Source organism: Scyliorhinus torazame, chromosome 13, assembly GCF_047496885.1.
Source record: "Scyliorhinus torazame isolate Kashiwa2021f chromosome 13, sScyTor2.1, whole genome shotgun sequence".
NCBI lineage: Eukaryota > Metazoa > Chordata > Chondrichthyes > Carcharhiniformes > Scyliorhinidae > Scyliorhinus > Scyliorhinus torazame.
The window spans coordinates 223,739,925-223,754,646 of record NC_092719.1 but is presented as its reverse complement, the minus strand read 5'-3'; the positions used below and the strand labels follow the sequence as shown (position 1 = coordinate 223,754,646).

Here is a 14,722-nt window from a genome sequence, read left to right as displayed (position 1 = left end):
ACCCAAAATGTCGATTCTCCGGCACCCCCGCTATTCTCAGGCCCGGATGGGCCGAGCGGCCAGGCCAAAACAGCGTGTTCCCCCCGGCGCCGTCCACACCTGGTCGCTGCTGTCGGGAACAGCGCGGGAATGCTGGGGGGGGCGGCCTGCAGGGGGGAGGGAGGGGGGATCCTGCACCGAGAGCTACCTCAAATGTGGCATGGCCCGCGATCGGTGCCCACCAATCGTCGGGCCGTCCTCTCTGAAGGAGGACCTCCATCCGCCATCTTCTTGCGGGGCGGACTCAGAGAGGACGGCAACCACGCATGCGTGGGTGACGCCCGTTATGCGGCGCCGTCTGCGTCATCTATGCGGCGCCGCCTTTACGCGGCGACAAGGACTGGCGCGGGTCGATGTCGCGGCCCCGATCCTAGCCCATTGTCGGGGCCGGAATCGGTCGGGATCGGGGCTCTTTTGCGCCGTCGTGAACCTCGTGGGCACTTCGGCGCGGGAGTGGAGAATCGCGCCCAGTGTGTGTGTGTTACAATTCGGTGAGTGAGTTACAAGATATAAGGGCACCAATCACTCCTAAGGGGTTGTGGATACACATTGGGCACGATCTAATCAAAAAAAAAATCAGAGTCCGTTCTGGACGGGATTAGCGGGTTCGTAGCGCTGGGAATGACCCCGCTGCGATTTCAGGTCTCGGCGGGAAACGCCCCCCCCCCCCCCCCCCCCCCGTCCGAGGTCGCACTTAATGTTATTTCCCACGAGCAGAATTCCTCAGTGCAGGAAGAGATCAGGGTCTCATTTTTAAATAGCACCCCAATCTCCTAAACCCCCCTAAATGACCACAGGACCCCCACCAATGCCCCAACTCACCTGTTGGGGGTCCTCGAGCTCCTGCACCCCACCACATACCGGCATGGCACCCCAGGCCCAATATCCGGCATGGGCAAATTGGCACCTTGGCTCTGGGAGCCTGGGAATGCTGGCAGTGCCACCTGGGAATGCTGGCAGTGCCACCTGGGAATGCCGGCAGTGCCACCTGGGAATGCTGGCAGTGCCACCTGGGAACGCTGACATTGCCACCTGGGAACGCTGGCAGTGCCACCTGGGAACGCTGACAGTGCCACCTGGGAACGCTGACAGTGCCACCTGGGATTGCCAGCAGTGCCAGGGTGGGTGGCACTGCAAGGTTACCCAGGTGGCAGCAGCAGTGCAGCAGTGCCAGCCTGGCCAGAGACTGATCACCCATCAGCCTCCGATCACTGTTTGCGGGGTCCAGGACTAATCGGCGCTTGGCGTCTCCCCCACGTGGCCTATAGAGGCCAGGTAGCCATTCGATCCCACAGCAGCACAGTTAAATGGGTTCTTAAACACACTGTGCAAGACTGGGTCCCGTACCCTGCAAGGCGTAACGATCAGCTTGAATCCCAGGAGAGCTATCTCCCTGGATATATCGGTTGCGTTCCGCCCCAGTTGCAATGGTTGTGGTCGGTAAATCGCGCCCATTGTGGGTTAATTTATTATTTCTAGGCACAGGTGAACATTCACACATGGATAAATCACTTGCAGGTATCAACAGCAGAGCTGTGTGTGCTGGGTTCTGCTCACAGGCCAAAGTGAAACTGAGGCTGGATCACATGACACATTTCTCTTAAAGTGACAGCATGCTATTGTCCCTTAAAGACATATTAGAGAAATCGGGGATTCATTTATTAAGATTAGACATATGAGAATAGTTTTATATGGTTGCATTTCTTGGTGGTATTAGGAGCATTATGTGCGTGTGCTCTGCTCAAAGCAAAAGTGAAACTAAGACTGGGTCACGTAACATGTTTCTTTCTGGTGACATCATGCTGGCATTCCTTAAAGGCACATTACATCACCTGTCTCTGATTACTTTGTGTCGTTCTACACTAACACCGTGGACTATTCAGAATAACACAGCTGATGAAAGGATCCCACAGCCAGTGACAGCATTGAGCTGTCATTGATCAGAATGCCCCCTTTGTCATGAGGAGAGACACCCCTATTTAAAAATAAAACATTTACCTTACACCTTTGAAACCACAGTCAAAATCCATCTCGGATTAAGAAGGTGAAAACCTCCTCTTGTTCGGTGGCTGAATGGAACATTGTGACCTGAACTCAAGGCCGTCACTATCAGGCAGCCAATACGCTCACAAGACCCAAAGGCGCCCAGTTCGGAGCCTGTTGGCAATGAGAAGTCAATACCACTCAGAGCGACAACAGGATGGCTGGTGTACAATAACCACTTGCTTTTACTTCGTGTCTTTAAGGTACGAAAACATCCCAAGTCACATCAGTGAAAATCAGGAAGAACTTGACGCAGAACTACAACACGTGATATGGTCGTTTATTTAAAGAGGGAGGTGGAGACATTTAAGGAACTAACTAAAGATCTTGGGGCCCTGGCAGCTGAAGGCGGGGTTGCCAATGGTGGGGATTATGCCATCCATTTTTTGTAGCACAAGCTTCAGGTGACGAGACATCTTCACCAACTCACCTCATGTCGATCTGTGGACAGAACCTGTACATGTAGATGTGACCAAACTCCCTGAGCTCATTGGCGAATTCTGGCAGCAGGATGCTGTGCAAGTCTGAAGGAAAGTAACGCAAGGCATTCCTCAGAGCCACCTGTCAGATCACAAATGAAATACTTTTACCGGAAAGTTCACAGGTGTCTCCACAGTCAACCGCATAAATCAACTCATCGCATTTTATTTGTGAAAGTTTTCCTTCCTCGGGTTCCCCGGATTCTCTCCCACATTTGCTGCCCGGACCCTCTCCCACTGCCATGTGTCTTGCGGGCATTCCGATGCCCTTGACCATTGTTTCTGAGGCAGTTTGTTTTTGTGGGTGCAGTAACTTAGTGGTCATGTTATAACATAGAACATACAGCGTAGAAGGAGGCCATTCAGCCCATCGAGTCTGCACCGGCCCACTTAAGTCCTCACTTCCACCCTATTCCCCCTAACCCAATAACCCCATCTACCATTTTTGGACACGGAGGGCAATTTAGCGTGGCCAGTCCACCTAACCCGCACATCTTTAGATTGTGGGAGGAAACCGGAGCACCCGGAGGAAACCCACGCAGACATGGGGAGAACGTGCAGACTCCGCACAGATAGTGTCCCGATGTTGGAATTGAACCTGCGACCCTGGAGCTGTGAAGCCACAGTGCTAACCACTGTGCTGTCGTGCTGCCCACTAATGGGCTGAGTGATCCAGATGCTGGTTTCATCCCAATGCACACAAGTGCGATCCCATCACGGTAACTGTGAAGGCCAGAAAGCTACAGGGTTGTTGGAAAAACACACCAAGGTCACTGTTGCCCTGAGGCTCATTGACCCACTCGACCCCTCGGGCCGAAACACGGGCCGCCCCAGCCGAATCCCAGTTTCCTGCTTTTGGCAGCCCTGCAAGGTTCCGAGACTTGAAATGTAAATGTTCCTCACCAGGCTGGCCTACATGTGGCCCCACGCCCACAGCAATGTGGGTGCCTCTGAAACACTCTCGGGGATGGCCGAGCGAGGCACTCAGCTCCTGTAAGATGGCCTTTCCTGTGAGACCAACATCCGGTGTGAACTGTAAAGAAACTCCTCGGCCTCTGATTGGACCTCGAGAGGATAATTTTTCAACCATTTCCCGTCCAACACTTCCACTGATGAACTATTGACCCTCTCCCTCTCCTGTCTCATCGTAAATCTTCCCCCTCGCATTTCACAAAAAGGCCCCCCTAAGTTGACCATGTCCAGCAGACCGACTGCTTAGGGTCTGTCAGACTGATTGCCCTTCCCCCACAATTGGGGGATCGGACATACAGAGAAGGTGAGAAGAATGACCCTCTGACAGTGCGGCACTCCCTCAGTACTGACCCTCTGACAGTGCGGCACTCCCTCAGTACTGACCCTCTGACAGTGCAGCACTCCCTCAATACTGTCCCTCTGACAGTGCAGCACTCCCTCAGCACTGACCCTCTGACAGTGCGGCACTACCTCGGTACTGACCCTCTGACAGTGCAGCACTCCCTCAGTATTGACCCTCTGATAGTGCGGCACTCCCTCAGTACTGACCCTCTGACAGGGCGGCACTCCCTCAGTACTGACCTCTGACAGTGTAGCACGCCCTCAGTACTGACCCTCTGACAGTGCGGCACTCCCTCAGTACTGATCCTCTGACAGTGCAGCGCTCCCTCAGTACTGACCCTCTGACAGTGCGGCACTCCCTCAGTACTGACCCTCGGACAGGGCGGCACTCCCTCAGTACTGACCTCTGACAGTGTAGCACGCCCTCAGTACTGACCCTCTGACAGTGCGGCACTCCCTCAGTACTGATCCTCTGACAGTGCAGCACTCCCTCAGTACAGACCCTCTGACAGTGCGGCACTCCCTCAGTACTGACCCTCTGACAGGGCGGCACTCCCTCAGTACTGACCTCTGACAGTGTAGCACGCCCTCAGTACTGACCCTCTGACAGTGCAGCGCTCCCTCAGTACTGACCCTCTGACAGTGCGGCACTCCCTCAGCACTGACGCTGACAGTGCAGCACTCCCTCAGCACTGACCCTCTGACAGGGCGGCACTCCCTCAGTACTGACCCTCTGACAGTGTAGCACGACCTCAGTACTGACCCTCTGACAGTGCGGCACTCCCTCAGTACTGATCCTCTGACAGTGCAGCACTCCCTCAGCACTGACGCTGACAGTGCAGCACTCCCTCAGTACTGAACCTCTGACAGTGTGACACTCCCTCAGTAGTGACCCTCTCACGGTGCGGCACTCCCTCAGTACTGACCCTCTGACAGTGCAGTACTCCCTCTGTACTGACCCTCTGATGGTGCGGCACTCCCACAGTACTGACCGTCTGACAGTCCCACACTCCCTCAGTACTGACCCGCTGACAGTGCAGCACTCCCTCAGTGCTGACCCTCTGACAGTCCCGCACTCCCTCAGTATTGACCCTCTGACAGTGCAGCACTCCCTCAGTACTGACCCTCTGACAGTGCAGCACTCCCTCAGCACTGACCCTCTGACAGTGCAGCACTCTCTCAGTGCTGACCCTCTGACAGTCCAGCACTCCCTCAGTACTGACCCTCTGATGGTGCGGCACTCCCTCAGTACTGACCCTCTGACAGTGCAGCGCTCCCTCAGTACTGGCCCTCTGACAGTGCAGCACTCCCTCAGTACTGACTCTCTGACGGTGCGGCACTCCCTCAGTACTGACCCTCTGACAGTGCGGCACTCCCTCAGTACTTACCCTCTGACAGTGCAGCACTCCCTCAGTACTGACCCTCTGACAGTGCAGCACTCCCCCAGTACCGACCCGCTGACAATGCAGCACTCCCTCAGTACTGACCCTCTGATGGTGCCACACTCCCTCAGTACTGACCCTCTGACAGTGCAGCACTCCCTCAGTGCTGACCCTCTGACGGTGCCACACTCCCTCAGTACTGACCCTCTGACTGTGCGGCGCACCTGCAGTACTGTCCCTCTGACAGTGCAGCACTCCCTCAGTACTGACCCTCTGACAGTGCAGCACTCCCTCAGTACTGACCCTCTGACAGTGCGGCACTCCCTCAGTACTGACCCTCTGACTGTGCGGCACACCTGCAGTACTGTCCCTCTGACAGTGCAGCACTCCCTCAGAACTGACCCTCTCACAGTGCAGCACTCCCTCAGTACTGACCCTCTGACAGTGCAGCACTCCCTCAGTACTGACCCTCTGACAGTGCAGCGCTCCCTCAGTACTGACCCTCTGACAGTGCGGCACTTCCTCAGTCCTGACCCTCTGACAGTGCTGCACTCCTTCATTAAAGACCCTCTGACACTGCAGCAATCCCTCTGTACTGACCCTCTGACAGTGCAGCTCTCTCTCAGTACTGACCCTCTGACAGTGCAGCACTCCCTCAGTACTGACCCTTTGATAGTGCAGCACTCCCTTAGCACTGACCCTCTGACGGTGCGGCACCCCCTCAGTGCTGACCCTCCGACAGTGCAGCACTCCCTCAGCACTGATGCTCTGACAGTGCAGCACTCCTTCAGTACTGACCCTCTGACAGTGCAGCGCTCCCTCAGTACGGACCCTCTGACAGTGCAACACTCCTTCAGTACTGACCCTCTGACAGTGCGGCACTTCCTCAGTACTGACACTGTGACAGTGCAGCACTCCCTCAGCACTGACCCTCTGACAGTGCAGCACTCTCTCAGTACTGACCCTCTGACAGTGCAGCACTCCCTCAGTACTGACCCTCTGACAGTGCAGCACTCCTTCAGTACTGATCCACTGACAGTTCAGCACTCCCTCAGTACTGACCCTCTGACAGTGCAGCACTCCCTCAGTACTGACCCTCTGACAGTGCAGCACTCCTTCAGTACTGATCAACTGACAGTTCAGCACTCCCTCAGTACTGACCCTCTGACAGTGCAGTACTCCCTCAGTACTGACCCTCTGACAGTGCGGCACTCCCTCAGTACTGACCCGCTGACGGTGCGGCACTCCCTCAGTACTGATCCTCTGACAGTGCAGCACTCCCTCAGTACCGACCCACTGACAATGCAGCACTCCCTCAGTACTGATCCTCTGACAGTCCCGCACTCCCTCAGTACTGACCCTCTGACACTGCAGCAATCCCTCAGTACTGACCCTCTGACAGTGCAGCACTCCCTCAGTACTGACCCTCTGACAGTGCAGCACTCCCTCAGTACTGACCCTCTGACAGTGCGGCACTCCCTCAGTACTGACCCTCTGACAGTGCAGCACTCCCTCAGTACTGACCCTCTGACGGTGCCACACTCCCTCAGTACTGACCAGTGGGACAGTGGGCCGACGAATGGCAGATGGAGTTTAATTTAGATAAATGTGAGGTGATGCATTTTGGCAGATCGAATCAGGCCAGGACCTACTCAGTTAATGGTATGGCGTTGGGGAGAGTTATAGAACAAAGAGATCTAGGAGTACATGTTCATAGCTCCTTGAAGGTGGAGTCGCAGGTGGACAGGGTGGTGAAGAAGGCATTCGGCATGCTTGGTTTCATTGGTCAGAACATTGAATACAGGAGTTGGGACGTCTTGCTGAAGTTGTACAAGACATTGGTACGGCCACACTTGGAATACTGTGTGCAGTTCTGGTCACCCTATTATAGGAAGGATATTATTAAACTGGAAAGAGTGCAGAAAAGATTTACTAGGATGTTGCCGGGACTTGATAGTTTGAGTTATAAGGAGAGGCTGGATAGACTGGGACTTTTTTCCTTGGAGCGTAGGAGGCTTAGGGGTGATCTTATAGAGGTCTATAAAATAATGAGGGGCATAGATAAGGTAGATAGTCAACATCTTTTCCCAAAGGTAGGGGAGTCTAAAACTAGAGGGCATAGGTTTAAGGTGAGAGGGGAGAGTTTCAGAAGGGCCCAGAGGGGCAATTTCTTCACTCAGAGGGTGGTGAGTGTCTGGAATGGGCTGCCAGAGGTAGTAGTAGAGACGGGTACAATTGTGTCTTTTAAAAGGCATTTAGATAGTTACATGGGTAAGATGGGTATAGAGGGTTATGGGCCAAGTGCGGGCAACTGGGACTAGCTTAATGGTAAAAACTGGGCGGCATGGACTGGTTGGGCCGAAGGGCCTGTTTCCATGCTGTAAACTTCTATGATTCTATGACCCTCTGACACTGCAGCAATCCCTCAGCACTGACCCTCTGACAGTGCAGCACTCCCTCAGTACTGACCCTCTGACAGTGCAGCACTCCCTCAGTACTGACCCTCTGACAGTGCAGCACTCCCTCAGTACTGACCCTCTGACAGTGCAGCACTCCCTCAGTACTGACCCTCTGACAGTGCGGTGCTCCCTCAGTACTGACCCTCTGACAGTGCGGCACTCCCTCAGTACTGACCCTCTGACTGTGCGGCACACCTGCAGTACTGTCCCTCTGACAGTGCAGCACTCCCTCAGTACTGACCCTCTGACAGTGCAGCACTCCCTCAGTACTGACCCTCTGACAGTGCGGCACTCCCTCAGTACTGACCCTCTGACTGTGCGGCACACCTGCAGTACTGTCCCTCTGACAGTGCAGCACTCCCTCAGTACTGACCCTCTGACAGTGCGGCACTTCCTCAGTCTTGACCCTCTGACAGTGCAGCACTCCTTCATTACTGACCCTCTGACACTGCAGCAATCCCTCTGTACTGACCCTCTGACAGTGCAGCACTCCCTCAGCACTGATGCTCTGACAGTGCAGCACTCCTTCAGTACTGACCCTCTGACAGTGCAGCGCTCCCTCAGTACGGACCCTCTGACAGTGCAACACTCCTTCAGTACTGACCCTCTGACAGTGCGGCACTTCCTCAGTACTGACCCTGTGACAGTGCAGCACTCCCTCAGCACTGACCCTCTGACAGTGCAGCACTCTCTCAGTACTGACCCTCTGACAGTGCAGCACTCCCTCAGTACTGACCCTCTGACAGTGCAGCACTCCTTCAGTACTGATCCACTGACAGTTCAGCACTCCCTCAGTACTGACCCTCTGACAGTGCAGCACTCCCTCAGTACTGACCCTCTGACAGTGCAGCACTCCTTCAGTACTGATCAACTGACAGTTCAGCACTCCCTCAGTACTGACCCTCTGACAGTGCAGTACTCCCTCAGTACTGACCCTCTGACAGTGCGGCACTCCCTCAGTACTGACCCGCTGACGGTGCGGCACTCCCTCAGTACTGACCCTCTGACAGTACGGCACTCCCTCAGTACTGACCCTCTGACAGTGTAGCACTCCCTCAGTACTGACTCTCTGACAGTGCGGCACTCCCTCAGTACTGACCCGCTGACAGTGCAGCACTCCTTCAGTACTGACCCTCAGACAGTTCAGCACTCCCTCAGTACTTACCCTCTGACAGTGCAGCACTCCCTCAGTACTGACCCTCTGACAGTGCAGCACTCCCCCAGTACCGACCCGCTGACAATGCAGCTCTCCCTCAGTACTGATCCTCTGACGGTGCCACACTCCCTCAATACTGACCCTCTGACAGTGCAGCACTCCCTCAGTACTGACCCTCTGACGGTGCCACACTCCCTCAGTACTGACCCTCTGACTGTGCGGCACACCTGCAGTACTATCCCTCTGACAGTGCAGCACTCCCTCAGTACTGACCCTCTGACAGTGCAGCTCTCTCTCAGTACTGACCCTCTGACAGTGCAGCACTCCCTCAGCACTGACTCTCTGACAGTGCAGCATTCCCTCAGTACTGACCCTCTGACAGTGCAGCACTCCCTCAGTACTGACCCTCCGACAGTGCAACACTCCTTCAGTACTGACCCTCTGACAGTGCAGCACTCCCTCAGTACTGACCCTCTGACAGTGCGGCACTCCCTCAGTACTGACCCTCTGACAGTGCGGCACTCCCTCAGTACTGACCCTCTGACAGTGCAACACTCCTTCAGTACTGACCCTCTGACAGTGCGGCACTCCCTCAGTACTGACCCTCTGACAGTGCAGCACTTCCTCAGCACTGACCCTCTGACAGTGCAGCACTCCCTCAGTACTGACCATCTGACAGTGCGGCACTTTCTCAGTACTGACCCTCTGACAGTGCAGCACTCCTTCAGTACTGATCCACTGACAGTTCAGCACTCCCTCAGTACTGACCCTCTGACAGTGCAGTACTCCCTCAGTACTGACCCGCTACAGTGCAGCACTCCCTCAGTACTGACCCTCTGACAGTGCAGTACTCCCTCAGTACTGACCCTCTGACAGTGCGGCACTCCCTCAGTACTGACCCGCTGACGGTGCGGCACTCCCTCAGTACTGACCCTCTGACAGTGCGGTGCACCCTCAGTACTGACCCTCTGACAGTGCGGCACTCCCTCAGTACTGACCCTCTGACAGTGCAGCACTCCCACAGTACTGACCCTCTGACAGTGCAGCACTCCCTCAGTACTGACCCTCTGACAGTGCAGCACTCCCTCCGTACTGACCCTCTGACAGTACGGCACCCCCTCAGTCCTGACCCTCTGACAGTGCAGCACTCCCTCAGTACTGACTCTCTGACAGTGCGGCACTCCCTCATTACTGCCCCTCTGACAGTGCAGCACTCACTCAGTACTGACCCTCTGACAGTGCAGCGCACCCTCAGGACTCACCCTCTGACAGTGCAGCACTCTCTCAGTACTGACCCTCTGACAGTGCAGCACTCCCTCAGTACTGACCCTCTGACAGTGCCGCACTCCCTCAGTACTGACCCTCTGACAGTACGGCATTCCCTCAGTACTGACCCTCTGACAGTGTAGCACTCCCTCAGTACTGACTCTCTGACAGTGCGGCACTCCCTCAGTACTGACCCGCTGACAGTGCAGCACTCCTTCAGTACTGACCCTCTGACAGTGCAGCACTCCCTCAGTACTGACCCTCTGACGGTGCCACACTCCCTCAGTACTGACCCTCTGACTGTGCGGCACACCTGCAGTACTATCCCTCTGACAGTGCAGCACTCCCTCAGTACTGACCCTCTGACACTGCAGCAATCCCTCTGTACTGACCCTCTGACAGTGCAGCTCTCTCTCAGTACTGACCCTCTGACAGTGCAGCACTCCCTCAGCACTGACCCTCTGACAGTGCAGCATTCCCTCAGTACTGACCCTCTGACAGTGCAGCGCTCCCTCAGTACGGACCCTCTGACAGTGCAACACTCCTTCAGTACTGACCCTCTGACAGTGCGGCACTCCCTCAGTACTGACCCTCTGACAGTGCAGCACTTCCTCAGCACTGACCCTCTGACAGTGCAGCACTCCCTCAGTACTGACCATCTGACAGTGCGGCACTTTCTCAGTACTGACCCTCTGACAGTGCAGCACTCCTTCAGTACTGATCCACTGACAGTTCAGCACTCCCTCAGTACTGACCCTCTGACAGTGCAGCACTCCCTCAGTACTGATCCTCTGACAGTCCCGCACTCCCTCAGTACTGACCCTCTGACAGTGCGGCACTCCCTCAGTACTGACCCGCTGACGGTGCGGCACTCCCTCAGTACTGACACTCTGACAGTGCGGCACTCCCTCAGTACTGACACTCTGACAGTGCAGCACTCCCTCAGTACCGACCCACTGACAATGCAGCACTCCCTCAGTACTGATCCTCTGACAGTCCCGCACTCCCTCAGTACTGACCCTCTGACACTGCAGCAATCCCTCAGTACTGACCCTCTGACAGTGCAGCACTCCCTCAGTACTGACCCTCTGACAGTGCAGCACTCCCTCAGTACTGACCCTCTGACAGTGCGGCACTCACTCAGTACTGACCCTCTGACAGTGCAGCGCACCCTCAGGACTCAACCTCTGACAGTGCAGCACTCTCTCAGTACTGACCCTCTGATAGTGCAGCACTCCCTCAGTACTGACCCTCTGACAGTGCAGCACTCCCTCAGTACTGACCCTCTGACAGTACGGCACTCCCTCAGTACTGACCCTCTGACAGTGTTGCACTCCCTCAGTACTGACCCTCTGACAGTGCAGCACTCCCTCAGTACTGACCCTCTGACAGTGCGGCACTCCCTCAGTACTGACCCTCTGACAGTGCAGCACTCCCTCAGTACTGACCCTCTGACAGTGCAGAACTGTATCATCCCTGCATTAGACTGAGAAAGTTCTAAGTCCTTTTAACTGAGATCCTGTGGAATCGAAAGATGAGATTTTTAACAGAATTTTATCTTCAACCAGGGATACACCAGTTAAAAATCTTCATGTGAATGATTAGCCAAATTTGTTATGTTGCCATTGTAACCGAAAATCCCAAGCTTGCAGGCACTCTTTGACCCAGAAAATGATAAAGTCTGGCTGTCGAGGTTACGTAACCATGCCGACCCTTCTCGCCCACTGGCCTGCTCCACCGTTTTGTTTTACCAATAGATTCCCCGTTTGCCCTCTCCTCTGCTCCGTGCGCCAGCTCATGGTCAGAGACAGAGAGACAGATTTCCTCCCCCTGCGAATCCCAGGGCCGTGCCCATTCCGAATGACAGCCCAGCTCACACCAGATCACTTCTCACCTGCCAGAGATAGCAACAGGCGGAGGTCACCCAGTATCTTGAACCTGTTCCGCCATTAAATGAGGTTATGGAGCAAGACGTCCTGTGGCGCAGTGAGCTGGCTTCTCTGCCTCTGAACCAGGAGCTCCGGGTTCAAGTCCCACCCCAGGGCCTGATGGCCAAGGACGGTGCGCGGATAACGCAGCCCAACAGGTTGAGTGTCGACCTGTGAATCTTTCCAATATGCTTAAGGCAGGTGGTAAATGTGGGAGTTTCCTGGTAAGTTGGAACTATGTATCAGTGTAGCAGAGTCAGTCTACCAGAGCCAGTGTGCCAGTGTGCCAGTGTAGCAGAGCAAGTGTTGCAGCTCCCCGTTGCTGAAAGACTCAATGTGCAAGTTCTTGCCACAAGTTCTGGAGCAAACCTCCCTCCCTACCTAGGGGAGAGGTCCTGGCTGAGCTCCACACCAACCCCAACTCCATAGACCCAACTTTTCTCCATATCCCGAGATGCCCTGACCCAACGAGAATCTATTGATCTCGGCCTTCAAAGCTCCAACCAATCCCCAGCCCGCAGAGCCCATTGGGGGGGCGGAGGGTCCAGATTTCCTTCACCCTTTGTGTGGCAACGTGCTTCCTGATGTCACATGGTGGTCATGGCTCCAATTTTAAGGTGGTGCCCCATGACCCACTTTTTGAGGCGTAGTCAGGGCCCTAACGTGGGGAACGCGGCAGTTAGTTCCTGCACAGCAAACTCCCACAAACAGCAATGAGATCAATGACCAGTCCAGCGGTTTTTCAGTGATTTTGATTGGGGGATAAATATTGACCAATAACACTTAGGAGAGAGACAATCCGTCCTTCGAAACTCCAGCAGTGAATTTGTTAACACCGAGACGAGTGTGAAAGCGGGTATCGGGGTTTAATACACGGACCCCTGCCCGGACACACAGCACTTCCAATGACATCACTTCAATGAGGCATCAGTCAAACATTCCTCTTTGAACAATGGGCAGCAAGGCAGCACAGTGGTTAGCACAGTTGCTTCCAGGGTCCCGGGTTCGATTCCCGGCTCGGGTCACTGTCTGTGCGGAGTCTGCACGTTCTCCCCGTGTCTGCGTGGGTTTCCTCCGGGTGCTCCGGTTTCCTCCCAGACGTCCCGAAAGACTTGCAGGTTAGGTGGATTGGCCATGATAAATTGCCCTTAGTGTCCAAAAAAGGTTAGATGTGGTTACTGGGTTACGGGGATAGGATGGAGGCGTGGGCTTGAGTCGGGTGCTCTTTCCAAGGGCCGGTGCAGACTCGATGGGCCGAATGGTCTCTTGCACTGTAAATTCTATGATTCTATGAATATTAAGATCAATTTAACAAAAAATTCCACACAGCAGTCAATTGCCCCAGTCTCTCCCCCCACCTCCCCCCCACCCTCCCCATGACCAACACAGCAAAGCACTTGCCTACAGATACTTGGAAAGGCTGTAAAAGTACCTTCTGCTCCTGTGGGGTGAGGTGAGGGGTGCGGATGGGTGCGTGAGGCATGTCGCTGACTCTCCCTCGGTTGGGAGGCAGAGGGTAGAATGGGAGACCGGAGCACAGCTCCTGCAGACAGCTCATTCCTGCAGTTGGAATCCAGGCAGACACTCCGATTCGGCACAATTCACAGCTTGGGACAGGCCGCTTCCAGGTGTCTCTTTCAAATGGAACACAGGCCCTTCCCCACCCTCCCACCACCCTCATTTCTAATTGGACAACCACCCTCCCCCACAAGTAAATGATTAATACGCTGACTGACAGAGAAACATGGGTTTTTCCACAATCCACAGATCATGAAAATAGTGTTGTACAATTAAATGTTGGAGGACTCCGTTATGGAAATTCATCACAGTCCAGGTTTATGAGGTTCTGGGTTAACTGCGAGTCTCGGATTTATGGTCCAAAATATTCCCTCCAGAGATTGATGCCTATACTGCAGGTGGCCACTCCGAGAGAACACAACACTGTCGGAGGGTCAGTACTGAGGGAGTGCCGCACTGTCAGAGGGTCAGTACTGAGGGAGTGCCGCACTGTCAGAGGGTCAGTACTGAGGGAGTGCCGCACTGTCAGAGGGTCAGTACTGAGGGAGTGCCGCACTGTCAGAGGGTCAGTACTGAGGGAGTGCTGCACTGTCAGAGGGTCAGTACTGAGGGAGCGCTGCACTGTCAGAGGATGAGTACTGAGGGAGTGCTGCACTGTCAGAGGGTCAGTACTGAGGGAGTGCCGCACTGTCAGAGGGTCAGTACTGAGGGAGTGCCGCACTGTCAGAGGGTCAGTACTGAGGGAGTGCTGCACTGTCAGAGGGTCAGTACTGAGGGAGTGCCGCACTGTCAGAGGGTCAGTACTGAAGGAGTGCTGCACTGTCAGAGGGTCAGTACTGAGGGAGTGCCGCACTGTCAGAGGGTCAGTACTGAAGGAGTGCTGCACTGTCAGAGGGTCAGTACTGAGGGAGTGCCGCACTGTCAGAGGGTCAGTACTGAGGGAGTGCTGCACTGTCAGAGGGTCAGTACTGAAGGAGACATCGCAATCTCAATCCCACCCACAATGGGCGGGGCTTCAATTTGCATATTTAAGTGTGCAGTAAGGCTCTTGCCAGATCTAACCAGCCGCCATGATCGAATCCCCTCGCTGAGAAGACCCCAGCCGAGCGCTGTTTAGCAGTGGTCTCCACATGCGGGC

The 14,722-nt window shown here is 54.9% G+C and overlaps 1 protein-coding gene across 3 annotated transcripts in view; it reads right to left on the bottom strand.

Moving 5' to 3' along the window:
• The window catches only part of uroc1 (urocanate hydratase 1), a 247,599-nt gene extending 233,889 nt beyond the window's left edge, over positions 1–13,710 (bottom strand). For all 3 annotated transcript variants that reach the window (XM_072473093.1, XM_072473094.1, XM_072473095.1), the window contains exons 1-2: positions 13,499–13,710; positions 2,513–2,643 (exon numbers count right to left, since the gene is read on the bottom strand). In XM_072473093.1, the coding sequence (XP_072329194.1) occupies positions 2,513–2,643; positions 13,499–13,624 (257 nt within the window). In that variant the 5' untranslated portion in view covers positions 13,625–13,710. The remainder of the gene's footprint in view (positions 1–2,512; positions 2,644–13,498) is intronic.
• Positions 13,711–14,722: the final 1,012 nt, after the last annotated feature.